Below are 27,191 nucleotides of genomic sequence, written 5' to 3' on the forward strand. Positions count from 1 at the left end.
CATAAAAATCCTGTGTACTTCTGCAGCTTCTATCCTGTCTTGCTGTTTTGGTTTTAGAGTACTTTATGCCTCCTAAACAATGTGGTTTTAAACAAAAACTCTTATGAGAAAATCTATCTTTTCTGATAGGAAAAAAAAAATGGCCTCAACCAAGCAGTAAACAGGAATTTCAGAGTTGCAATTCAAGATTACCCTCGGTCAGGGACTGACAGCCCAAAGAACCACGTGCTTTTATGTTGCTTTAGAAAATAGACATGTGATCTCTACTGAAGCATGCACCAGACATTGTGGTACCCAAGCTATTTGTGACCTTCATAGCATCTTTCCTACATTTTGATGCTTTCCTTGGCAAAGTTGGTAAATCAAAGGATTTCAAAGGCCAGCCTTGATTCATTTATTCATCATATATTTATCCAGGTCCTATAGTATGCTACTAGACACTAACACAGCATCTTGTGCATAGTAGGTGCTCATATGTAGACAATGACCTTCTCCAGAGTTGGTCCTTGTATAAAAGACTACAGGAGAGGTACTGAAAGGCTCAAGCAAACCAAACTGCATTTTTCTCACTCTGCCAATGTAATCTATCATTAGCCTCATTTCTTGAGGACTTTCTTAAAGAGTTATGAATTGAATTATTGTTTTGGGATGTTTATGAGGGTCCTATGGAGAGGGATTCACATATCATGAACAGAGTAGAGCTTTAGAATCAGATAACCCAAAACAGAATCAAAGTATTATTGCCTACTTTATGTCCAACTAGGACAGGTGATTTAACCTCTCTCAATTTTTAGTCTTCCTCGTTTTTCATAAGGTTAGCACCTACCTTATGGAACAGTTGAGACTATTGTCTGAGACAAAGAGTATTAACTGCCTGGTATACAGTAGGTGCTCAGTAAATGTCTGTCTTGTAGGATTCTCACATACACATTCCATTTAGTCCATACTTGTTTATATAGGATTAACATTTATGGAAGTGTATGTGCTAGTATGTCCAAACTTTTTTTTTTGGGGGGGGGGGGTTGGTTGTGGGGCCTGAACTTTGGGCCTGGGCACTGTCCCTCAGCTCTTCAGCTCAAGGCGAGCGCTCTACCACTTGAGCCACAGTGCCACTTCTGGCTTTTTCTGCTTATGTGGTGCTGAGGAATCAAACCCAAGGCCTCATGCATGCAAGGCAAGCGCTCTATCACTGAGCCACCTTCCCAGCCCCTGTCTAAGCTGTTAAGATAGATCTCCAGCAACACACACACACACACACACACACACACAGAGTTACTGAATACCTAGGACATGCCAGCCTTTATGTGGCATAGGGTAATCCTGTCTAACTATCTGTGTCCTCAGGACTAATTATCAATCTGATTGTCCCACCACTTGGTTTGCCTGTGCGCGTATAAGGTGTGCAAGCTCTGCTTCTCCTCCTCTGTCACGTCCCCTCCAACACAGGACTTGCTCGCTCTGCCTGAAAGCAACAGCTCCCAAGGGAACGCTGATGTTTTCCTGGGCGTCACACCATCCCCACTCACATTTGCTTCTGAGCCTAAAAGGTTGCGTATTCAGAGAAGCAGCATGTGTGACATGCTCCTGCTCTTGCTTCACTGATTCCGCTCTGGGTCAGCTGTGGCTGCAGGGAGGAGGAGGCTGATTCTCTGGTTACCTTTGTGGTCTGGCACTGGGACAGGAATGTGACTTTGGCAAAGGGGTCTGAAAGGCCATTGCTGTCAGCTGCGATAAGGCCCCGAGCTTGGTACATGTGAGCTCTCAGCTGGAAGACATGCCGGGCTGTGGACAGATCATATAAAAAGCAGGTGTTAGGAACAGCGTCCATGTGTGATGTGAACTGTGACTGTGAACCCACAGTCAGATGAGAGACAACACCACCCATCCTCTGTTACAGTAAGGAAGCTGTGAAGAAAGGAAGAGGCGCTCTGCGTGGAATGTCTTAGGGTCAGACGTCTTCCTGGTGTTTTCACTTCTCTGTGAGTCTTAATCTTCATGATGACATACGTAATTATCCTCCATATAGAAGAGGAAAATGGTCTACAAAATGAATAATACACTTTTACTTCTGCCTAACTTTCATACTTTACTCCATCATTCCCCGTTGCCACTGTGTGTGTGTGTGTGTTTAGGGATTACTTCACAAATCTCTTTACTGCAGTAAACACAATAAATACGTCAGACCATTCTTCCATTCTGCCAGCCAGTGATGCTTGTGTACCTACTGGGTGCACTCTTGGTCTTAGAAGAATTTTAAAAGAATTGAGACAACCCCTACTATGGGAGGGGCTCCTGGAAGAAGGCAGAAGACGAGATAAACATCCAAAGCACAGGAGGTCAAGAATGAGTATCCCGTGGGAGAAACAAGAAAGGATCTGTGAAATAAAAGGCAGGAATGAACATACTGACTGGATGTGGTGGGAGGTGAAGAGAGGAATGCAGGTTAGGGTAGATAAGATCAGGGTTCAGAGGGGAAACCTCAAGGAGCAGAGTTGATCATAGGCAATGGAACCTTATGAACCCCGGCTCTTCCAAAGTACCTCTTTTTAACTATTCATTGCTTTTACTTCACCTATCCCCTCTCCTCTCCTCTCCTCTCCTCTCCTCTCCTCTCCTCTCCTCTCCTCTCCTCTCCTCTCCTCTCCTCTCCTCTCTCTCCTCTCTTCTCCTCTCCTCTCTTCTCCTCTCCTCTCCTCTCCTCTCCTCTCCTCTCCTCTCCTCTCCTCTCTCTCTCTCTCTTCTCCTCTCCTCTCTTCTCCTCTCCTCTCCTCTCCTCTCCTCTCCTCTCCTCTCCTCTCCTCTCCTCTCCTCTCCTCTCTCCTCCCTCCCCCCTCTCTGTTTCTCTATCTCAAAGTACTATGTTCAATACGCGTCCATGTCTTTGACTTGGTATGGGCACTGGTCTACAGGAATCAACTTAGACAGCTCTCCTTGGCTAAAGTAAGGGTCCGAATTCCCTGTGAGGGTGTACATACCATCTCTGCCATACACACCCAACCCACTCCTCAGCAAACGTCACAGAGGTTCCATCTAGGAAATCATACATGGTTACTAACCCTCTCTGTGCCTTCATTTTCTCCTCTACAACATGGGTGTGAGGATAGCTCCTCCTGGGGCTATGGTAGGAGACTGAAAGGCTGAGAATAGTACTTGGCATATGGCAAGAATGTGAGGAGCGTGAAGAAGCTGGTGTGCTGTTACTCCTCCTTATTGTAACAGGACTGTGTGGATGAGCAGCTGGAAGCAGCCTAAGAATCTATTGCATGGAAGTGAAGAGGAAGAAAATGTCGGGGAGCTTGGTTAAGCAATGGAAGCAACAGGTTAGAATTCTGTAGGGAAAAATAGGGCAAATTCTACAGGGCAGAAGCATCTTGGCTGTATAATATTTGGGTTAAAAAAATAGCCTGACAAGTGCAATTAATTGTTCATACAAAGATAAGAATACTTGTGCACCAAAGAACAACTCACATCATCAGGGCGCATTCAAATATGTTTACTTTTTTGAAAAGAGGCAGACTCTATGGAAGAAGCCTGAGCACAGTCATAAGGAGTAGTAGCATCTGATGGGCAGGACCGGCTGTCTCAGGTGGCTGCAGCACAATGAGTCAAGACACAGACAGAAACTCCAGGCCAATGGGTGACGTGGTCTGGTTTGCCTGGAGAACAGCATCTCAGACAGCAGTGGTCAGATTGCTGAGGGCCTCGGAGGCCTGAGTGAGGCATGGGGAACTATTTTAGCAGGTCATGCGTCAGACTCCTTGAACACGTGTGCATGTGCAGGAATGAGGACATGGGAAGGATAAAACCATGAGTCAAGTTTGCAATGGAGAGAGATGCTGTGAGTTGGGGAATAAAGAGATGGTGCTTATAAATGCATTAGAAACACATGCATGAAAGAAACAAAAACATTGCTTTGTATGTCCCTCCCCCACAGTGTAACCCCCGCTTTCACTATATTTGATGTCAGTATAACATGTGGAGGAGATGGGGACAAACAAGTCGTTTAAGGATTCAGGTGGACCTGTTGCAACAATGAGAAGTACAAAATGTCATGTCAAAACCAGCTTTACAATGTCGGTGTGGCGGGGGGGGGGGGGGGGGGGGGGGGGTTATGATTGGGTGGGGGGGGAGGGGGGAGGCTGGGAAGGGAGGTGAAGGGTAAACAAAGGAGGAGGTTGCAATGCTTGGTAAGAAATGTATGCATTATCCTGCCCTTGTAATTGTAACCCCTCTGTACAGTATGTTCTCAAATAAAATTAAATTAAATTAAAAAAAAATAATAAAGAGATGGTGCTGCCTCCTGTAGGCAGAAACTTTGAATTGCCAGATTTCATGGACTGGTGGAGGGACTCCCAGGAGGGGTGGGAATGTTCCAGCAGCAGCAGGAGCTACTGGATTTAGATGCTGATTGGGATGGAGGTGGGGCAAAGAGGAACATGGAAGGCAGGGGACATCAAAGACAATTCCTTATTTGATTTTCATGAGACCTGCACACAATCTTCCCCCCCACCCCACTCCGACCATTGTCTAGCTACAAGAGGTCAATAGAAAGTCTGAAAATGTAGCAATCTTGTCAGTCCCTACTCTGATCCTGCAAAGGATTTAGAGACTCTAGGCTCTGCACTTTCTCCAGTGGACTCTGAGTGCAAGGTTTCCCAAGCTCAGCTCAAGTCAGGGAAATGAGATTCGTGTTCCTTGAGGCTCAGTTCTTAAGCCTTTCCCCCTCTCCACAAACACCAGTACTAAAGCAGATGGACTGGTAAGAGTCCCTTCAAATGGCCACCGTAAACAATGGAATTACTTAGCAGATGTCACAAGGAGAATGTCAGCAAACAGCTCACCTGTTCCTTAACATACTACATAGGGTGGCAGATTTCCCAGGTGGAAAAGAACGTGGGAACATGTCATCCTTTGAGAATGTCCCCCAGCTGCCCCTGAAATGACTAGCTCTGAAATTTCAGCAGAGTTCCCAGTTGCAGCCACTCATGTTGCATATGCACAACTCTAGGGAGCACCATTTATTTAAATTTGAGGGATTTTTATTTGAAACCCTGAGTTATACTAGCTCTGTTCCTTGGGCAATCTAGCCAGCCTCCTTGTACTTTGGTGGTCTGTCTCTTATGCCCTGGCTTAGTTGTGACTTGTGGTTATTAGGGATTTGTCTCATGGCCCTATTGAAGGGTCAGAATTAACCTTTCACTCAGCACTGCATCCCCTGCCAGTTTCTCCACCATGCTTTCCATATATAGCTGCAAACTAATTATTTGCTGGATGGATTCTCTCTAGAGCGTAACATTCGCTGGTAGGTGTGGAAGGCAGCCAAAGCTGTCAATGTCAGTGCACAGAAGAAAAAGGTTTATTAGGTCACTGCATGAAAACAACATGGTGTGAAGAATCAGAGAGTGGTGGAAAAGTAAATTTTAGTAGCTGAAGAGTGAACATGTCTGGATCCTTAGGTCCTTAGAAATAGTGTTTGTAGAAATAAGGCGATAACTTGATCCCGGTATTATTTGCTGAAATACAACAATTCTCAAAGCCAGGTTGGAAAACAGGGTCTGGAGATGGTTTACTCCCTCCTTTATTAACTGTGTGATCTTGGACAATTTCTGAGCACCATGGGTATGTACCCTTTCCATCTGGAAAGCCAGGAAACTTCTCAGAGATAGAGAGAAATAAATGAGAGCTTATGTATAAGTTGGACAGTACATGATTCACACAAAGTAGATTTTATACATTTTCCCCAAGATAATGCTCTTAGGCAGTGACCTACAAGCACAGATGCTACAAGCTAAACCACTGGACTCATAGCTCCAGAACTTTCCCTTCTCTGACAATTGAGCCACTTTGATTCCGCTGGCAATCAAGATCAATCAGGGGCAGAGGAGTTTTGTGTGACACAAGAGAGTTGGGCATGTGTACAGCTCTCCCATGTTTCCAACTTGGTCTCCGCCCCAATCTCAACTTTCACAGAAGTAAAGATTAAACTGTAATTAGCTTGGTCTCAATCCAGCAGCAAAACAAAAGCATGCAAACTAAAGCATATTGGAAACCAAGTGGAATGTAAGAGTGAGGCACTTGACATTTACAATAAAATACAAAAGTGTAATTATATGGAAGGAAGCTTTCATACAACATGCTGATTTGGGAGGAGGCTTCTGGGGTTTGAACTCAGAGCCTCACACTTGCTAGGTGGGTGCTCTATCACTTGAGCCACAACTCTAGCCCCCTTTTTATATTGGTTACTTTCGGGATAGGGTCCCACTTTCATGCCTGGGCCAGCATGGGCTTCAGTCCTCCTATTTGTGCTTCCCTGAGTCAATGGGATGACAGGCATGTACCACTATACTCAGCCCCTGGTTGAGATGGAGTCTCACCAATGAACGTTTTTGGTTTGGGGTTTGTTTTGGTTTTTCTTGGGGTTTTTTAGCCTATGTTGGTCTCTTCTATCTCCATTTCCCAAGTAGCTAAGACTATAGGCTTCAGCCACTGCTGCCAGCCAATAAGCACCCAAGCCAAGAACTGAGCCAGAAAAACATGAGCGACACCAGCAAGGCTGCTCACTCAATGCTGGAACATGTATTAGATCAGAATCCCTGTGCCATGTGAAAAGAAAATTACTTCCATACGTCCTATCAACATAATGTCTTACTTGAAAGGTCTTTAAAAGATTCTAATTAATTACCAAAAGGCCAGAAGTGTAGCTATGGCTCAAGTGGTAGACAGCAGTAGATATTAGCCGCAAGCTTAACAGCTCAGGGATAGTGGCCAGTCCTCACTCGGTTCAGGTTGCAAGACTGGCACCAAAAAAAGAAGGCTTGAAATAAAAACTCAACCTATAGAGCCTGTCTTCTGAGAAACTGACATTTATTGTTCTCCATTAATAGCAAAGTGTAAGCATTTATTCCAGGTGTGTTCAGTAGATGGCAAGGAAGATCTTAAACAATGTGTAAATGACATGTGCATGCTGCCTCCTCATTGTACGTGTGTTGAAGCTCCCCCCCCCCCAAAAAAAAAACACCTACTATGGTTCCTCCTTGCCCAATGGGCATCATACCTTGGTAGAGGAGGCTGGATGGAGGATGATGAGTGCCAGTCGCTTTGGAGGGCATTTCTGCTTCATAGCCTGTGGGCAAGTTGTCCAAAATGGCCATGGAATGTCTGGTAGAGCCCAGCCACAGGTACACATCAATCTTGGCCTGCACCGACCAGCCAGCCGGCCGTTTCCCAGGGAGCTGGAGAAAGAAGTCTGCTTGGTTAGCAGGAGACAAGCATGAGCTTGTATGAGAAAAAGAGATCCTTCCGAGAAACACATCCTGAGGTTTGTTCAGAATGTGAGACAGGCAGTCTCACAGCAAGAGAAACAGCCCCAACTCCCACAGTGCACAACTCCAGAGGAGGTTTGGAGGCCTGAGGCTTAAACAGGCCCGCCGATAAGCACTTCTGAGCCCAAGGCCGCCTAGACACAGAGGTAGATGTGCTTCTTGCCCCTGCTTCATTCATGAGGAAACTTAGGCTCACACTGGATGAAGAGGTGGACTGGCGTTTGCCTACTGAAATGGGAAGAGCAACATAATAAAGGAGCAACATAATAAAGGAGGAGGAATCGTGGATATTTTCTTCCTTTCTACAAAATCTCAATAAAGGAGTGGAAGTGGGCATGGTAGTTTAAGACTGTAATCACAGTACTCAGAAAATGGAGGCAAAGAGGATCATGAGTTCAAGGTCAGCCTTGAGCTATAAAGTGAGCTTGACTCTAGCCTGGGCTATACAGTGAAATCTTGTCTCAAGAAAGGAGAAAAGAAGAAGGTAAGGAAAGGAGGGAGGAAGGAAAGGAAGGAAGAAAAACAAAGGGAGGGAAAGAAAAGAAAGAGAGAAGAGGAGAGGAGGGGAAGAGAGGAGGAGTAGGGAGGAGAGAAAGGACAGAGTAGTGGCAATACACATGAACTCTGCTGGACTTGACACTCAGTATCAGTTCAAAGGAAGGCTTACTGGTCTTGCAGAGCATTTTTCTCTGTGAAAAAAATCCAGAAAGTGCCTTGCAGCCAACATTTCCTTGTGCGTCCCAGGGAAAGGTGAATGGAAGGAGTAAGTCAGATAGGAAGAGGACAGGACATAGGCTAGGGATAGAGGCCGGATGAGGAAGGGTGGTTCATCACCAACCAAGACGGTGGTAAGGCGTTTCCTTTCCACATCTCTGGCTGTCCAGGCCATACAGGAGAGAGCACTGAAAGGAGAGAATGCAGAGATTTTGGGATATGCACTGGGCTGAGTCCAGCACATGCTGCTACAACACTTTTAATAGCATTGTGAGCACATCTCAATCAGAGAAATTACAGTTACGAATCAACCGTCACTTAACCATGTGACTACAGATGACACACTTTTGTTTCTTTTTACATTGTTTGCAAACTGGACCTCAAAGAACAGAAGTTTCCTAACAGTGAATAAAGCTAATCTGGTACATCACTATGCCCAATAGCCAAGTTATGGAAACAGCCCAGATGTCCTACAATAGTTGACTGGTTAAAGAAATGTGGTACTTGTGTACAACCATTAGAAAAAAAAAGATTATGTCATTTGCAGGGAAATAGATGGACCGACAACAAATCATGTTAAGTGAGGTAAGCCAAGCTCAGAGAAAATGAATGACCCATGTTTTCTCTTATATGTGAAAGTTGGGTCTAAAATATACCACAATATGATCAATTATACAGGACTCTGGGCATTCACACACAGTAAGACCAAAGGAGATATTCTTAGGGGAGAAACACAAAGGCACAATGCCTATGTGCATCTGATCATATAAAATAATATTTATCAAAATGAACTCCGGGAAATGGAAACAAAAGGTTTTTTTTCTTTTTGTCTTGTTTCTTTATCTGTCTTTTTTCTGGGTGGTAGGTAAAGGGAGCATAGAAATGGAGGGACAAGGGGTGAACAAATGCAGCAGTGGTACTCACTAGACAATAGGTTGAAAATGAACTCTACAATTTATGGGCAAGGACAGGAGGGAAAATACTGGGAGAGAGCTAAGAAATGTACTTGTTACCTGACTTATGAAACTATAACCCCTCGGTACATCACCTTTATAATAACCATAAAAAAGATTTAATAATTTTAAAAAGATTTTTTAAAAGATAATCTGGGAGAATACACTTGGCAAACATGGGCTTATGAAGTTCCAGATGTTTCCTGACTGCAGGACTTCCGGCAGCCTTCTCTAGGCTGATGGGCACAGTGAAATTCACAAGTTTCCGCCATGATGACTGCCTCCACCTGGAGCTCTTCAAACCTGAGATGTTGACGGGGCCTCTCAAAGGACACCTGTGCAGGCTGAGTGCAGTGGCTCATGCCTGAAATCCTAGGTGGGGATAGGAGGCGCTTAGTTGGAGGTCAGCCTGGGCAAAAAGTTAATTATTTGGAGCTGGGAAAGTGGCTCAGTGGTAGAGCGCTTGCCTTGCATGCATGAGGCCCTGGGTTCGATTCCTCAGCACCACATAAGCAGAAAATGTCGCAAGTGGCGTTGTGGCTCAAGTGGTAGAGCTCTAGCCTTGAGCTGAAGAGCTGAGGGACAGCGCCCAGGTCCAGAGTTCAGCCCCCATGACCGGCAAAAAAAAAAAAAAAGTTAATATTTATTGGCAAATAAGCCAGATGTGATGGTCATACTTATAATCTCAGCTACAGAGAGGTGTGGGTAGAAGGATTAAAGGCTGAAGCCAGCCTGGGGGTGTGTGGGGGTGGGGGGTGGGTTGGGGGGTGTAAGACCCTGTCTGATAAATAACTTAAAGAAAAAAGAACTTGAGGTATGGTTCAGGTGGTAGAGTACCTGGCTAAGAAGTACAAGGCTGAAAATTCAAACTTTAGTACAAAAGAGAGAAAGGTGGGGGGAGAGAGAAAGAGAGAGAGAGAATCAAATTATCCATCTGTGTAGCAAATAAACACTGGCTCAGACATTTATAATTTATGCTTTTGTCAACTTCTGAATTCTCTAGAATGAGTAGAAGCCAGGGTGAGTGACAAGTGTGGGAGGCTGGGTCTCCTGGTACAGCCTTTGCTTTGTCCAGACTTGGCAATTTAGGGAAGAGAAAGAGGCATGAAGGGAGGTGGTGGGTGAGGGAGTTCAGATCAGGGGTAACGATCCAACAGGAATGAGAATAGCTTTACTGAATTGCCTCACCAAGATGCTTCATCATGTAGGTGTAATTAAATTCAATGAGTTTTAGGAAGTGGTCACTGAAAGCAATCCCTGTGGCAGAAGGAAAATAAGGATAAAAAAGAAAGCCCAGGCAAATAGATACATTAATAAAGACAACACACACAGGATGAAAACTCACTGGACGATTCCAGTCCATTCTCTGGCAGCTGTTCTCCGTCCTAATTTTACACTATTCTAAGATACATCAGAATATTTAGGAGTCATACCATTTTTGAGTTATTTTTTAGCACAAGCTCTCATATAAATGATTTGCTATTTTTAAGACAAATGATCCTTGCCTACCTAATAGTCCTGGAATGGGAAAAAAAAAAAAAAAACAAGAACAATTTCTGATACTTGTGGACAATGACTTAAGTGAAAAGATGTTTTCTCTTTTTGTTGTTTTTTTTTAACATCTCAGTTTTATAGGAGTGGGCTTAAAAATTACTTTATGCACCTGATAGAAAGCAAGATGCAGAAATATAAGCCAAGACTAGCTATGAAGGAGATTCATGATGAAAGCAATGTTTTCTGAAAAACTGGTTGTCCAGTGTTTGTACACTGGTGTGTACTGAGTAGTTACATTGGAGGAGACACAAGTGTGAGTTCTTCGTGTTCACTTAATCCTCACAGCCACTTTCATATTATGAAGGGAAAAATGGATTCATATTCTTCAAGAGGAAATGTGATGTTTGTCAATACATGCAGGATTACCTAGGCAGTATTAGCCCAAGAATTCTATCAGGGGTTTAATTGTTCTTGCTAAATTAATATCATGAAGTCCTCAGCACTGGCCTTGTTATTTCGTGTTTCTTCCATATGTTATAGTTAAGTTAAAATAACATTAAAATAATTGGAGTAGGATGGCCCCAAATACAATATGACTGATGTCCTTGTAAAACAAATGCTCTGTGAAGACCCAGGCACATGCAAAAAGAATGCTGTAGAAATATTAGTATTACACAGGCACAAGCCAATGAACTAACCAGGAAGAAGGAGAGAGATATGGAACAAGACTCTTCATGGAGCTAGAACCCTACCAGCATCTTGATTTGGGACTTCTAGTCCTTGGAATCATAGGAGATAATTAATTTATGTTGTGCAAGCCAGTTGGTGCATGATACTTTATTACAGCTACTTTAGCAAACTTATACAAATTCTAAGCCAAATCGGCCTGACTTCAAAGTCACTGTCCCCTCCTGTATTTCACACTTTTACATGGGGTCTTCTGTCTCCAACTCCAACACTCACATCCACAGAAGCCTCTTGAAGCTGGATGATACTTAGGGGCTAGTATCTAGATGCCTGATGCCATAGCTGTCCCGTATCTATCCATGTGGAAGGATGAAGAATACAATCCAGATTTCCGTTTAAGGAACTATACTTTTATAATGTCTAGGGTGGGGCCCACTTTTATTCTCTCTCTCTCTGTTTCTGTCTCTGTCTCTCTCTCTTCCATTTTCTTCTTCCTCCCATCCTTCCCTCTTCACCTTTTTCCTCCCCTCCCCTCCTTTCTGCTCTTTTTTTTTCTTCTCTCTTCCACTCCCATCAACTTCATGGCAGTCCACAAACACCGCAAGACCTCTCCATGCCACCAAATCTCTTTCTGGCTAAGCATTGCCATCCCTGTACCTGCTCCCAATGTGGCTTCCCTTTGGGCTTCCTGCCCCCCATATGGGGCAACAGAAATTGTGAATCACCCAGGGGGGGGGGGGAACAGAAAATCCTCTCTTTCAATCCACAGTCGTGTGGACTTACTTTGAGGAAGTGAGTCTGGATCTTCCCACAGTGCTTGCCCCTCTGCGCCAGAACTGGGGAGTAGAGCAGGTCTCTGGAGGCCAGGCGCACATAGGCCACTCGCTTGTTGTTGCTGAGCATCCAGATGAAGACGTCGGGGATGGTGTGCTGTGGCTGTGGGATGGGGCAGGCTGTGGTTATGTGCACCTCCAGAGCTCTCCCACCCTGAAAGAGCCCCTCTCCTGCAACACAAACTGCACACTACAAAAACCAGCTAGGTGATTTATTACCTATGCAACCAGTCAAGTCAGGTGCAGCCTTGTTGGGAAAAGACAGCCTGTCACGAATCAAACAGACGTACCCTGTGCTTTGAGGACATTTTGAAGGCATGCAAGCTAGCTCTGTGATGATTTGGTATCTTTTTTCTTTCTCTTTCCTTCCCTTCCCTTCTCTTCCTGCCATCCTTCCTTCCTTTTTTCCTTCCTTCCCTCCATCCTTCCTTCCTTCCCTCCCTCCTTCCTTCCTTTCTTTCTCTTTTGCTGTCTCCCTTTCTTTCTCTCTTTCTTTTTTCTCTTTCTTTCTTTCTTCCTTCCCTTCCTTCCTTCCTTCCTTCCTTCCTTCCTTCCTTCCTTCCTTCCTTCCTTCCTTCCTTCCTTCTTTCCTTTCTTCCTTCCTTTCCTTCCCAGTCCTAGGGCTTGAACTTAGGGACTGGGCACTGCCCCTGAGCTTTTTTGCTCAAGGCTATCACTCTACCTTTTGAGTCACAGTTCTACTTTTGGCTTTTGGATGGTGCATTGGAGATAAGAATCTCACAGACTTTCTTGCCAGGACTGGTTTTGAATTATGATCCTCAGATCTCAGCCTCCTGAGTAGCTAAGATTGCAGGCATAAGCCACCAGTGCCAGGCTGATTTAATGGCCTACTTTTCTCCATCTGTAGAACAAACATCTGTTTCTAAAACTCCCCATGGATTCTTTTTGAATATAGAAGCAATGACTTGGTTTTAAAGTGCTAGGCTTCCCAAGCAGTAATATTTCCAGAATATTCAAATGAAAAGACAAGACCAAAACAACAATGTATAAGTGACTTTCCACTCTTAAGAAAGGGAAAGAAAATCTGCCAGAAACCTTATGTCGAATATATATGATAGCAAAATATAGCTATAGCTCCATTTTCAATAGTTTTCGGGAGACTCAACTAAATTGCACAGAAAATTAGATTTCAAATTTGAGCTAATTAAGTCAGGAAGACCCAGTGCTCCATTCTAAGTGGACCATTATGGTGTCTTTGTAACACACATATCTGAACTAACGTAATAATCAAAACAAAAGGAGGTATACAGCGTTCAAACTCCTGGGTAGAAGCAGGTGCTCTGTCTTACTTTGATATTCAGGTACAACTGGTACCCAGGAGGAGCATCCATTCCTGTGACAGATACAGAAGTATGGGATGGGTTTCCTGGCCCAGGCCCAGGCAGTTACAGGACTGAAGGCACAATGCCTGCTTCAAACATTCTGAGTTCTTACTAAAATTCTCTGTGCACTGTCTACCTGCTTCAGTGTGTAATAAACACCTAGGGAAGTACTGATTTGAGACAAGAATGATAACTTTCAGGAACCACAAAACAATAAAATTGTACCTCTCCCAAACACTCTCCCCTATAAAAGCCAGTTTAAGACATTTCTACACATTTTCAAGTTTCAAAAAAGCTTCAGCATCTGACAGAAGCAAACACGCAAAGGCCTTGTAATGATCATTCTAGAAGGCACTGTTTACAGCTAATTTTAAGATGAGATGATCTTTGACTTTTGCTGGACATGCATTTAATCCTCTTACGGTTGCAAACCAGTCAGAGATCTCACCATCAGAGTGCTCATTTTGACTTTTCTTTAATCATGCCTTTTATTCTGCTGAATGCTCAGGATTTATTTTTTTTTGAATCAATAAAGCTCTACATGTTTGGCTTAATTCTAAAATCTCTTCTCCCATCCCCAAACAAATATCGACAGCTCAGCTCAGCAGGGCTTTGGAAAAACAAAACAAAACAAAAATGAACCCAGTGACCCATATTGGACCCGTTGCCTTCTCTGAGCAGAGTTCAGGCTAACCTTCCCCTTTAGCTTGCACGGCTTCTTACCTCATCAACAAGAAAACGGATTTTCTCTACAAAGGTCTGGGCTTCTCGGATTATTTCATCAAGAGGTAACTTTTTCTTCTGCTGTTGAATGATCTCTTTAGCCTCCTTGGCCATCACTTCCTAAAGCAAGACAAGAGTGGATGTAGATCTTTCTAGAAGGCTGGATGACCACCACTGCATTGTAGCTGATGAGCCCTGAAAGATCTAGTAGGTCCTCATTGAATCCCACCAGGAGGGCTGCTTTGTTCTCTGCCCTCTATAAGTGCTGGCCATTTAGTAGAGGAATATGGACCCATGGGAGACCATCTCTGATTCCATAGTAGATGAGATGCAGAGCTGGGACAGAGGTGGGTCAAGGCCACATGGCTTTGTGAGACAGGACCTGAATCTCAGTTCTCTGATCTTTAATAAGTGAGTATATTCTACTAAGCTACTGCTCCATGCTAGCACTGGATTAATCCTTAGTTCCCTTTTTGTTTCAGTGGGCTCACAAATGGATATAATCATCTGGTTTTAAGGCAGGGGCAACAGCAGTGCAGCTTCGGAGTGGTAGAGTAGAGTCCAGACTGTACATCACCGCCTTGTCCTCGTGACTGAGATTCCAGCTCAAGGAGACAGTGTCTGACAAACACTGCCCGCTGCTATCAGAGTGGTTGAAATAGTAAAGGGCTTGATCTATTTACTCAGTCCATATTTATGGGCTTAAGAGAAAAACCCCAACTGTTTGCAGTGCTGCCTAGAGCCTGTGCCTGGCTTTGCCTTGTCTGCCTGCTCCTTGAATCTCCTTATCACATCCCTTCCTTGCTCACCATGCCCTAGGCACACTGGTCCTAGACTAAATCGAGATGGCTGACCTATGGTAGGAGCACTGGGAGCTTCCTCTTGATCAACTGGTCTTCCAAGACAGCCTATAGCTTCAACTTCAGTATCATCATTCCAGCATTTCCCCATATTTTGCTATGTACTGTGGCTTTTTAACTTTTCCTTCACACTCATGACCTGTGATCGTTTCTGTGTATTTGTGGTTTACCTGTCCGTCTCTTATCTTCTCCATTAGAATGTAAGCCTCAGGTGGACAGGGACGTCCTCCATCTTGTTCTTACCTTGTACCTTTGGGCCTGAGAGTGACACTGTTACCTGAGTGACACCCAGAACCAGAAGGTGTTAAATGAATGTAGACTAAATAGACAAGTCAATCTATAACGTCCTCAGAGACAAGCTCTAAGAACTCTCAGTTTTATGTCCTTAGCACCTCGCCTAGTACTGAGTATGTTGGAAGCCTATTGGTGACACTGACCAGAAGAACTGAATACCTGGTCCCTATCAGGTAGAGAGCTAAGGCCTGGGACGGGGTGAGACCTGAAGCTACCTTTCCCTGAGACTTTGACGGCATTGTCAAATGAAAGTAATATATGCAAGTATTTAAATGTGCAAAGCACCATAGAACCAGACAGGGACAAACACAGGCTTCATATTGCAACAATGAGATGTACAAGTCGTTATGTCGAAAAATGAACTTTACAACTTTGGTGGGGGGGATCGGGTGGGGGGAGGAGAGGGGAGTATGGGAAGGGATGGGAAGAGGAAACAAAGAGGAGGCTACAATGCTTGATAAGAAATGTACTCATTATCTTGCCCATGTAATTGTAACTCCTCTGTACAGTATTCTCACAATAAAAAAAAGATGTCTTAAAAGGCAAATTTTAAAAAGTAAATAGAATTCATCAGATGTTGAGAAGTTAAAAGACAGCCCAGATAAAGGGGGAAATTGCATGCACAGATAAACAGCAGGACTCCATAAGTATTGGTGCACTGATATATAGCTAGATGGGAAAGGTATAATGGGGAAGAAGGCTGGGATGTTAGGCTATGAAGCCCAAGTATCATGTAAAAAGAATCTGGAGTTTTTCCTATAAATGACTGAGAGATTCCAGTGATTTTTTTTTCAGTTGTGGGGCTTGAACTCTGGGTCTGGGATCTGTCCCTGCCCTCTTCAGCACAAGGCAAGCACTCTACCACTTGAGCCACAGCGCCACTTCTGGTTTTCTCGTGGTTAATTGGAGATAAGAGTCTCACAGACTTTCCTGTCCAGGCTGGCTTTGAACCGCAATCCTCAGATCTCAGCCTCCTGAGTAGCTAGGATTATAGGCATGAGTCACCAGCACCTGGCACCTCTGGTGATTTTTAAAGTGATACTTGACTTTAGAAATGTCTGGTTGCAGTATGAAAAATGGATTGGAGGAAGTCTACTGGAAAGTCTAGGACAGAGATATGAAGAAAATCAATCAAAGCAGTGATTTTCTATGAAGAAGTTAAGTTCTAGAGTACTTAGGGACTTGGGGTCACATTGGCTATTTAAGGTGAGGGCCAAAGATTCAACATTGACACATAGGTTTCTGGTTGGAGTAATATGCATAGCGTAGGGGTGGGGTGGGGGGCAACACAGGAACAAGTTTAGGTAAGATCGAGTTCAGTCAGTAGGAGATACTGAGTGCAACACAAAAACGAATCAAGTAGATGAGATTTCAACCAGGGGGCAGGACTTAGGAATGGTATTGAAACTGTGGGCCTATTCAGGCCCAGGACAATAGGATTACAGGCGTGAGCCACTGGCGCCCGGCCCCCCTTGTGTGTTTTGAGGGACGGAAAGTATTCTGGAAAGAAAGATGAATGACTTAGACTTGAGTGTCTGGACGTCCATGAGCTAGCAGTGGCGTTTAAAAACAGAGTCCATCTTTCTAAGACTCACTCCTATCTTTAAGATATCCCTGAAAAGTCTAACAGGATGATTTTTTATTCTTTTCATATTTATCAGGGCCTCCCACAAAATGTCCCTTGGTGCTATGACTAGAATGGAAGTTTCTAGGTGAGAGACACCAGGGGCTGACCTGGTCTGGGATTTCTTAAGTCATTGCTCACTCAAGAAGAACGGAGCCTGCACAGCACACAAGCACCTGCACGCACTGCTCAGGTCTCAGAACACAGAAGGGCATCTGTGACTGCCCCATTCCCAAGAAATGGTAACAGGTTTTAACACAATTCTTAAGGAAAGGAATTTAAGGAGATGGAGAATCGTTGTTTCATTTGGTCTGCTGATTTGTGGAGCAGTCAAGTGAAAGGTCTACAGCCTTAACAAAATAAAAATGTCAAAAAAAAATGCAGAAGGGAGAATGCTATCTGAGTAGGATGCAGGACTAAGACTTCTAACTCATGCCCAGAAACTCAATTAAGGCTAGCTCCTTTCCAGTTCAATACATATTCCCCTCCCAGTCTTGTCTCTAGATCACACAAAGCTATATAGCCTTTAACCTTTACACATATCTGGCCTATGGCCTATGCCCCATCCATAAGGTTGACTGGTGCAGTACATGTTTTAACTCTGTTCAAAGTATAAATAGCTTTGCACATACCAGCTCCTGCCAACAGAGCGTAAGTCGTTTCTTATCTAAAGTGGTTTGGTTCAGCATCTTCGGCTTTTTTTCTGCTTCAGAGATAAAGGCACTGAAAGAAGAGAAAACCCATTTTAAAGCCTACTTAGTGAAAAATCCATTTATATGATTCCAAAGATTTGCAAATATACTTTCTGTGATACAATGGAAAGGTGATGAATTGAGCTACAGAACCCAGATCTTAATTAAGGATTAAGCAATGACGTGCTAACTTTTCTAAGAGATAAAATGGGAATTCAACACATTCAGATCCTTCACAAGCTTTGAGGAATTAATATTTTTCCACATTTTTTCAATGCATATCCATTGTAATTGCTATCAAAATTCATTTTGAAAAGCACATGCATAGTATTGCCGTTTTTCTTCATCTTAAAATGTTAACATGTGATAAGAGATTCCTAAAAACTTGCATTTAGGATAATATGAAATCTAGTATTATGATACTGCCAGCATTGTTCATTCTGCTTAGGATTACTTTTACTATTTGTGGACTTTTCTGTTTTCATATGAGCTTTAGGATTGAATTTCAATTTCTGTAAAGAATGACATGGGGATTTTTGATGGAGATTGTTTTCAATCTGTAGATTACTTTTATAACCATTGTCACAGTATTAATCCCATCAATTGATAAGCATGGGAATTCTTTCTACTTTTTGGTGTCATCTTCAAGATTTTATAGTTTTCATTGTAGAGATCTTTCATCTATTTAGGTTGAATCCTACATATTTTTGAGGCTATTGTGAATGGAATTGTTTTCCTGATTTCTTTTCAGTCTGTTCATTGGTATATAGCAAAGCTACTTACTTGCATATGTTAATTTTATATCCTGCTATATTGCTAAAAGTTTATCAGCACTTTTTCTGATAGGATCATTAGAGTCTTTTAAGCATAGAATCATATCATCTGCAGGTGGAGAAATTGACTTGTCTTTCCCTATTTGAATTATTTCTTTCTCCTGCCTTTATGTTCTTCAACTTCAGTCTGCTTTCTCAAGTCCAAACTTACCAAATAAAAAAAAATTATAATCTTTAAACTTTGTATTTTTTCAATTGATTGAAAACTTGAAGAAAAGAGGAGCAATTAATCCTCTAATATGGTTAAATTATTGAACTCACAAATGGATCTTAAAACCATGTGAGGCTTTCAAAAGGCACTTAAAAGGAATTGCAGATAGCATGTAGTTCTCAGCAAGAGTATCACTAGTATATATTGCTTTTATTTATATTTTTATTTTTTAGATGTTTTGTTTCTTTAAATTTTTACATTGCTTTTATAATGAAAAATAAATATAGCAAAATCCACACAATTATTCTCTTGCACTTTTTTTTCATACAAAGCAAAACTTAGCCAGTTTCACTTTAAGTTGAGAGATTATAAAAGGAGAATTCCAGGCTTAACCACTGCCTGTCTACTGGTCTTTGCCTTTCGCAGAGTTAGTCTCCACTCTCTTTCTGTTAATTCCACTTTGCAATTTTTCATTGCAGCTCAAGTCTTGGCTTAATGAATTTCAAGAGTTGGTCTGAGTTGTTTCCACATGAGGTGAGCAGCCTTTAAGGAGACACCCCAACCCCCCCCCCGCCACGTTCTTCTCCCTGCAATTCCCGCCACCGTGGGATCCCCTCCCTCACATGCGGGCTTCCTGTAGTAGCCTGCTTCTACGAGAATGTGTCACGAGTGACGATTACAATAGACTGTGACTTGCCAGCAATCTACCATGTCATGAGCGGCAGCTTGAAGAGGCCCTCACATGGCAAGAAATTGAGGGTGAACTAGAGCCTCCAACTTAGCAGGCCATGAAGAACCAAATTCCATAAATAACCACATGAGTGATCTTGGAAATGAATGCTGCTGCCCAGGAGACCTAGAAATGACTCCAGCGCCAGTCAATGCCTCGAGGATGCAGAAACTGTGAGATCAGCACAGTGTTAAGCTACTGAGTTTGGGGATAGCTTTTGACTCAATGATCAACCATTACACTCTATGTTTTTATTTTTATTTTATTTCTTACTGCCTGGAATAAGACTCTTTAAATGGCTCTTACTAATGTGTTGTGTGGAAAATTCTATTAGGTAATAGTTGATATATAGTATGTATTTGTTAAAATGGTCACCGTGGCTGAAATCAGGAAAGCAACTCTATTTGTAATAGCCCCTCAAAAAATAATATACCGGGGCTGGGAAGTTGGCTCAGTGGTAGAGCGCTTGCCTTGCATGCCTGAGGCCCTGGGTTCAATTCCTCAGCACCACATAAGCAAAAAGAAAAAAAGGCGGAAGTGGCGCTGTGGCTCAAGTGGTAGAGCACTAGCCTTGAGCTGAAGAGCTGAGGGACAGTGCTCAGGCCCAGAGTTCAGGCCCCACAACCAGACCCAAAAAAAAATAATAATAATATACCTAGGAATTAACTTAACCAAAGAAGTGAAGGACCTTTATGATGAAAACTTTAAAAACCTGAAAAAGGAAATCAAAACAGAACTTAGAAAGTGGAAAAACCTCTCACGCTCCTGGATTGGAAGGATCAACATCGTGAAAATGGCAATACTTCCCAAGGCTATCTACAAATTCAATACGATATCTATCAATATTCCAACCTCATTCTTCAAGGAAATAGAAAAGGCAATCCAAAAATTCATATGGAACAATAAAAGACCCCGAATAGCAAAAATGATCCTTAACAGAAAGAACAGTGCTAGAGGAATATCAATACCAAATTTCAAACTCTACTACAAAGCCATAGTAATCAAAACAGCTTGGTACTGGCACAAGAACAGACCTCAGGACCAATGGAATAGAATTGAAAACCCAGAAATGAACCCACAGACCTATAGCCATCTAATTTTCCATAAGGGAGCTAAAAAAATAGAATGGAAGAAAGACAGCCTCTTCAGTAAATGGTGCTGGCAAAACTGGTTAACCACTTGTAGAAAACTAAAGCTAGATCCTTATATATCAGCCTGCACCAGAATCAACTCCAAATGGATCAAAGACCTTGGAGTCAAAGCAGATACCCTCAAAACATTACAGGAAGGAATAGGAGAAACCCTAGGTCTCCATGGCACAGGCCGAAACACAACAAATCAAAGAAAGGTTGGACAAATGGGATTGCATGATATTGCAGAGCTTCTACATGGCAAAGGACATAGCTAGCAAGATCAATAAAAAGCCCCCAGATTTGGAAAAGCTCTTCACTAGCCATACAACGAACAAAGGTCTCATATCTAAAATATACTTGGAACTCAAAAAATTAAATCCCCCAAAAACAAATCCTCAAAGAAACAACTGCTCAATAAATAAGTGGGCTAAAGACTTAAAGAGAAACTTCTCTGAAGAGGAAAGAAGGATGGCTAATAGACACATGAAGAAATGCTCAACCTCCCTAGCCATAAAAGAAATGTAAATCAAAACAACATTGAGATTCCACCTCACCCCAGTTACAATGGCTATAATCAAGAACTCTAATAACAACAGATGCTGGAGGGGATGTGGACAAAAGGGAACCTTATTGTGTTGTTGGTGAGAGTGTAAACTTGTTCATCCACTTTGGAAAGCAGTATGGAGGTTCCTCAAAAGACTCTACATAGAGTTCCCCTATGACCCAGCAATCCCACTTTGGGGCATATACCCAAATGATCACAAACAAGACCACACTAAAGCTACCAGCACAACTATGCTTATTGCAGCCTTATTTACCATAGCTAAGATATGGAACCAACCCAGATGCCCCTCAGTAGATGAATGGATCAAGAAAATGTGGTATATATACACAATGGAATTCTATGCCTCCATCAGAAAGATGACATTGCCCCATTTGTTAGGAAATGGAAAGGCTTGGAAAAAATTATGTTACGTGAAGTAAGCCAGGCCCAAAGAAACATAGGTCCCACGGTTTTCCTTATTTGCAATTACTAGTATATGTGTGAGACAAGCAGAAATGGTCAGATAAGTTGATGTTAGGCAAAATGAATCCCAAGATAAGGACTCAAATGTTTTTCTTGCTTGCTCTTGTTTCTAACATATTTATAAGATGATTTCTTTGTTGCTTTATATGTGCCTCCCCCATGGTATAACCCCTGTTTTCATTGTATTTGATGCTGGTATGATTTGTGGAGGGGAAGGGAAAAAACAAACTGTTTAAATAGGGATACAGGTGGACCCATTGCAACAATGAGATGTATAAGACGTTATGTCGAAAAATGAACTTTATAACTTTGGCCTGGGGCGGGGAGGGGGAATAAGGGTGGGGTATGGGAAGAGGAGATGGGAAGGGATGGGAAGGGGAAGCAAAGGAGGAGGCAACAATGCTTGATAAGAAATGTACTCGTGGGGGCTGGGAAGGTGGCTCAGTGGTAGAGCACTTGCCTTGCTCTGGGTTCGATTCCTCAGCACCACATAAGCAAAAAGAAAAAAGCCAGAAGTGGCACTGAGGCTCAAGTGGTAGAGTGCTAGCCTTGAGCTGAAGAGCTGAGGAACAGCGCCCAGGCCCAGAGTTCAGGCCCCACGACCGGACCCAAAAAAAAAAAAAAAAAAGGAAGAAATGTACTCGTTACCTTGTCCATGAAATTATAACCCCTTTGTACGGTATTTTCACAATTAAAAATAAATAAATAAATAAAATGGTCAACCGAGTATCTATGCAATTCAAAGTATCATGCCTGGGCCTGAGCATTTTTGTTGCTGTTTGTTGCTGTAAAGGTCAGTCTTTATGACTTCTCCCCTTTAGTTTATACTTTTGTTGTTTACTGCCAGGAAGCAGTAGCTAGCTCACAAGCAACAGTTAAGTTACTGGACAAAATAACAATCGATTTAATATTATAAAGTATTCCTCTGAATGCATGTGAAGCTGACTGTCTTCTCAAGGTAATTCAAGGCTGATTACACCCACACACCCACACATACACACACACACACACACACACACACACACACACACACACACACACACACACACACACACACAGCTTCCTGGAGCCCACTACCTGCTTTGACTGATGAAGTCATTCAGTGCTTGCTGCATCTTCTCTTCTGGTGCCTCCTGAGAAACCTTGAGCAATTCTCTTACTTCTTCTATACTTTCTTCCTAAAAACAAACCACAGAGATGGATGGGTCATAGTTGTAGTAGAGATACTGATTGTACACTGATTAGTATAACATCCCAGGAATCATACTTGGTTATTGCTGTTGCTTTGGAAATAAAGGAAGAGTTCCTTTCTTTTCTTATGCATAAACTAGAAATGCTGCTGTAGTCTAACTCTGAGCCTTCTGTTTTTCCTATGTAGAACTGGTCCAGATGCACAAGATTTCCTGCGTTGCTCAAAGTTATTGTTTTTGCCACAGCTCCATTCCCTTTCTGGGTATCACTTGTTTAGAGTCTACCCTAAAGGGAAATATAATGTCGTGGGAAATACACAGTAATGTAGAGTAAATTAGATATAATTACCAAAAACTTCAAAAGCAGTGTTCAAGTCCATTCTTATATACTAATATAATGATATTGGATGACTTTTGAAATGAAAGAGTACTTATTCTTCTGAGGATAATAGGCAGGTTATAGCCGTGTTTGTATATTTCATAATTGTACTTTTTCTTTTGGTCTACATCTTAAGATTCCAATCATTAGTTCGGGGAGAAACAGGTCCCAAAGGAACTGTCCATGCTGCCATTGCTTTATGAAAATTTACAAAAAGTTCATTTTTCTAACACATGCTAAAGTCTAGAGGCTGGGGATATTTGCTCTCCTCTTTTTGCCTTCACTAGAAGAAAAGGCAACACTATGGAGTGGTTTAAGATTTGGGTTCTTGGTTAAAAAACCTGAGTTTAAATCCAAGGTCTAACACTTACTTATACCCAGTTTCCTCATCTGTAAAATGGGACAATTATAGTATCTCCCACAACACAGTAGGGCTAACATCAGTCATGTTAGCCCTGATAGAAGGGATCCTGACCATGTGAAGGAAATTTGAAATTAGTGCTAATGGCTGCTACTATGGTCTCTAGAGAAAATTCTGATTTATTTTTTCAAGACTCATAGAGATCAACTATGTATTCTGACTGCAGGAGATTCAAAAGCAGCCTTACCAAGTGTGTGGACCCCACATGGTGTAACCCCAAACCAGCCCTCCCCGACTGCCTGGGATACCATGGAAAGAGATGATATTTAGTTTTACACAATTGGGTTTTAGAAAACAAATAACAGGGAGAATTTTGTTCTTTCTTCAGCATGTGCTCTAATGAAACCGGATGGCATCTAATGGGTCACCTGGTACGGTGTGTGGAGTGAGCAATAAAACTGTGGGGGTAGGGAGAAAGGATTAGTTGACACTAGTTTTATAAGAATATCCTCAACCCTGTCTTTTAGAGATTAGAGGATCAGCCCATTGCTAGCACGTGTCCCAGTAGGAAGCAGAAGAAAGGCTTCGAGTGTGGATAGTTTGATTTAAAGTCCAGGGATTCTCATTTTTTCTGGGTCCACACAGTGGAAGCCATGAAATGCAGAAGCCTTAATTCAGTTGTATTCAACCAGAGATCCAGACACTCTAATGGGATGGAACCAAGTTTCTTTGCCCTGACCTCACAGGTCCTAATCTGCAAAGCCCACATGTGTAAAATTACGCACTAGGAGATCTGCCATTTTCTCCAACATGTTGGACCAGTGCAGCCTGAAAGTCTGGTCTCCCCAGGTGCTGATGAAGGACACGCAGGGCTTCTTGGCCTCAAATGGTAGATAGTTGTAATTCCTGTGAAAGCACAGTAGGTCAGGAAGTCAGTTGGAAATCCATATTTGTAGGCAATCCCAACCACAGGTTCATGTCCTCTATGTTCTGGTGGGGCGGGAGAGGATGGGGACCAGACTATCCCACTGTTAACACTCCTTAGTCTGTAATTGGGAAACCATGAGCCATGAGCAATAAGGAGTCATGCATCTATAATGAGAAGCATTAACACTGCCATTACACCTAGGCTTAGAAATGATCACCAGAGGGTAGGACTCATCACCAGGAAAGCCTTCTTCAAATAGGCGTTAAACTGAGGGAAGGAAAATAGAGATTTACTTATTTTTTAGTGTCTGAATGCTAGGTGTAAATTTAAGCTCATAATATTATTAATGAGGATAAAGGCCTGCATCTCAAACTAAATTTTGAAGTTCTATGGCTTAGCATTTTCCTTCCTTCCTTTATTCCTCCCTTTCCTCCATCCTTCCCTTCCTCTCTCCCTCCTTTCAGCCATCCATCCATCCATCTATCCATCCATCCTTCTATCACCCAGTATGTAATTGCCACGCTTTGGTCTAATAATATGAATGAATTTCTTGACTAAGAAGGAACTAGGGGACAGCAAAGTAGCTAAAAAGGGATAATGTGGAGCCTCGGGGGATGGTTGAGAGTGGCAAGTGGGGACACTTAAAACTCTGATGAGAAAGAGACAGTCAGTGAGGTGAGGTGGAAGACATGAAAGAATAAATTAATGTCTAACTTCTGATCAGAGAAGGAAAGAATAGGCATAAAGGCAGATAGTATGGGAGAGATGAAGCAAAAGTTTAGACGTTCCCTGTGTTTTGACAATCATTTTCTTGACTAGGTTTCCCCCAACTGCTTTGTAAAATTCTCACAGATACTCAGGTCTACATAAAGAGAACTGTGGAACAGAGGCTGAAGCAAAGTGTTTGGAGAGTGTGGCAGGGCAGGTAGTACTGTCAGTGTGCCCCGTGTTCAGAGTTACCCTGTAGTGGAAGGACAAAGGGGACAGAAGACAGACAGACAGAAACACACACAGATACAAGAGAGAGCAGAAACACAGAGAGAGAGAGAGAGAGAGAGAGAGAGAGAGAAAAAGAGAGAGAGAATAAGCTTTGTTTCCATCTCCAAAAAGCTAAAGAGAACTATAGCTGTAAAAAAATAGTTGTTCTTTTATTGGTATATCTGAAGGCAGATGGCAAAACAAGTTTGGCTGGCAGGATGCTAAAAGAAACCTAAAAGGTGACCCATGGATGGGAAGAATGGGGTCCATAGAAGGGACAGGGTTCAGAAAATACAGAATTCTCAAAACTGAGTAGAGGAAAATAGCTAAGGTTATTTTTTAATCCCCTCTATTTTGTTCCAGATACTCTCCCTCTGTTTTTTAAGTCTCTTCTTTTTCTTTATAGGATATCATCTTCCTTCCTTGTGATCTTTTCAAACCCTTTATCTCCTCTCCAGCAAGATAGCCATCTACCACTTTTCTCTGCTCCCACAAAACCCTGTAACCAGCCCAGTCACAGCAACTCTTCAACTCATCCAAAAACACAGAAGCTCCTTCTGCATGCCACGTAGATAAAATGGCAACGGTATAGGTTCTGCCCTCAAAACGTTCACAGGCTTGCAGGGTAGACAGCCCAGTACACACATCTCCAGTCAATCACTGAAGATAAACACAGAAGGTCCTGGAAGGCTGAAAGAAATTGGAGCTGATTCTCAAAGGCTAAGGGGATCCATCGGCTGAAGAGGAGCTTGTTGCCAATCAGATGGAGGAGGGTGTTCAAAAAGTCAGACACAACAAACAGCAGGATACAATTGCAGACCTTCCAGGGGCGGTGTGTGACCAGAGGAAGGTAGTGTTTGGAGACTGGAGATGATGGTGAAGAAGTAGGTTGGGACTGAATCCACGAGCTCTGGGCTCTAAAATCAATGCTAAAAGCCACAGGCAGCAATGAAGTGGTGCAGCTCAGGAGAGTCATTGGGTCAGTTACTTAGTAGAGTAGGTACTGACTGTGTTACTCCTGTTTGCATCTTGCTCCCATAACACACACACACACACACACACACACACACACACACACACACACACACAATTATGTTTCTGATTTTAGGGAAGGACAGAATGTAACCATTTCTACCATCAGGCAGAATCCCTCCATCAGAAACCTTGGCTGTGTCTTTCTGGCAGTGTCCCCTACCTGTTCCCCTCTGTCACCAGCGGCTTCTCTGGGTGAGTGGTGGAAGCCACGGACAGGGCAATGTCCTGGGCCACATCCCCTTCTTCGTGCAGCAAAGGAACGCTCCCTTCTTCAGCAGACTCAGCTGACCTCTTCTTACTCCCATGGTGGGACCCACCATCAATCAGGTTCCCAAAATTCCCTGCAAAGGCAGGAACAAGGGGAGAGGGGCCAGGTGTTACCAAGGGATGCCTGAGGGATCCAAGGCCATGTCCTCCACCTACAGGAAATCAAATCTCAGGATGGAGAAGAGAAGACGCAATGATGAGAATAAAGAAACAGACATGACAATAGCATCCCTATGGACACTACTTAAAGGCAACAGTTAAAGAAAACACAAATTAAATTTAAAATGTTGAAAACACAATCAAGAGGAGAAGACTTTCTGCTGTAAAATAACCATTTTAACAAAATAACCATTTTAACATCTTACCATCTATCCTGTCAGATTTTTACATAGAGATGTTTGCTAAGGGATCATTCAGGATCCTTTCTTACCTCATAAAAATGGATTCTTCTAGAAGAAAAGACTTCTTATGAAAGTCTACAAAGACTATGTCATGTTTTAAACAGTAAGGGAGGAGAGGAGATACCAAATAAAGCAAACAGGGGATCTTATATCCTCCAAGTATCTTTGCATAAACACACCCCTGCCATCATCTTTGTGCCATTTTTCAGTCTGATTTCAACTGTTTAAAAAGACTATGG

General features: G+C 42.7%; 1 protein-coding gene across 1 annotated transcript in view; it reads right to left on the reverse strand.

Moving 5' to 3' along the window:
• The window catches only part of Fer1l6 (fer-1 like family member 6), a 125,983-nt gene that overhangs the window by 70,479 nt on the left and 28,313 nt on the right, over positions 1-27,191 (reverse strand). Inside the window, exons 12-19 of the mRNA XM_042673094.1 lie at positions 26,445-26,625; positions 24,129-24,249; positions 22,491-22,591; positions 17,480-17,570; positions 14,070-14,189; positions 11,954-12,106; positions 7,055-7,232; positions 1,658-1,782 (exon numbers count right to left, since the gene is read on the reverse strand). Coding sequence (XP_042529028.1) covers positions 1,658-1,782; positions 7,055-7,232; positions 11,954-12,106; positions 14,070-14,189; positions 17,480-17,570; positions 22,491-22,591; positions 24,129-24,249; positions 26,445-26,625 — 1,070 coding nt within the window. The remainder of the gene's footprint in view (positions 1-1,657; positions 1,783-7,054; positions 7,233-11,953; positions 12,107-14,069; positions 14,190-17,479; positions 17,571-22,490; positions 22,592-24,128; positions 24,250-26,444; positions 26,626-27,191) is intronic.

Source organism: Dipodomys spectabilis, unplaced genomic scaffold (genome assembly GCF_019054845.1).
Source record: "Dipodomys spectabilis isolate Male_0828 unplaced genomic scaffold, ASM1905484v1 ptg000783l, whole genome shotgun sequence".
Taxonomy (NCBI): domain Eukaryota; kingdom Metazoa; phylum Chordata; class Mammalia; order Rodentia; family Heteromyidae; genus Dipodomys; species Dipodomys spectabilis.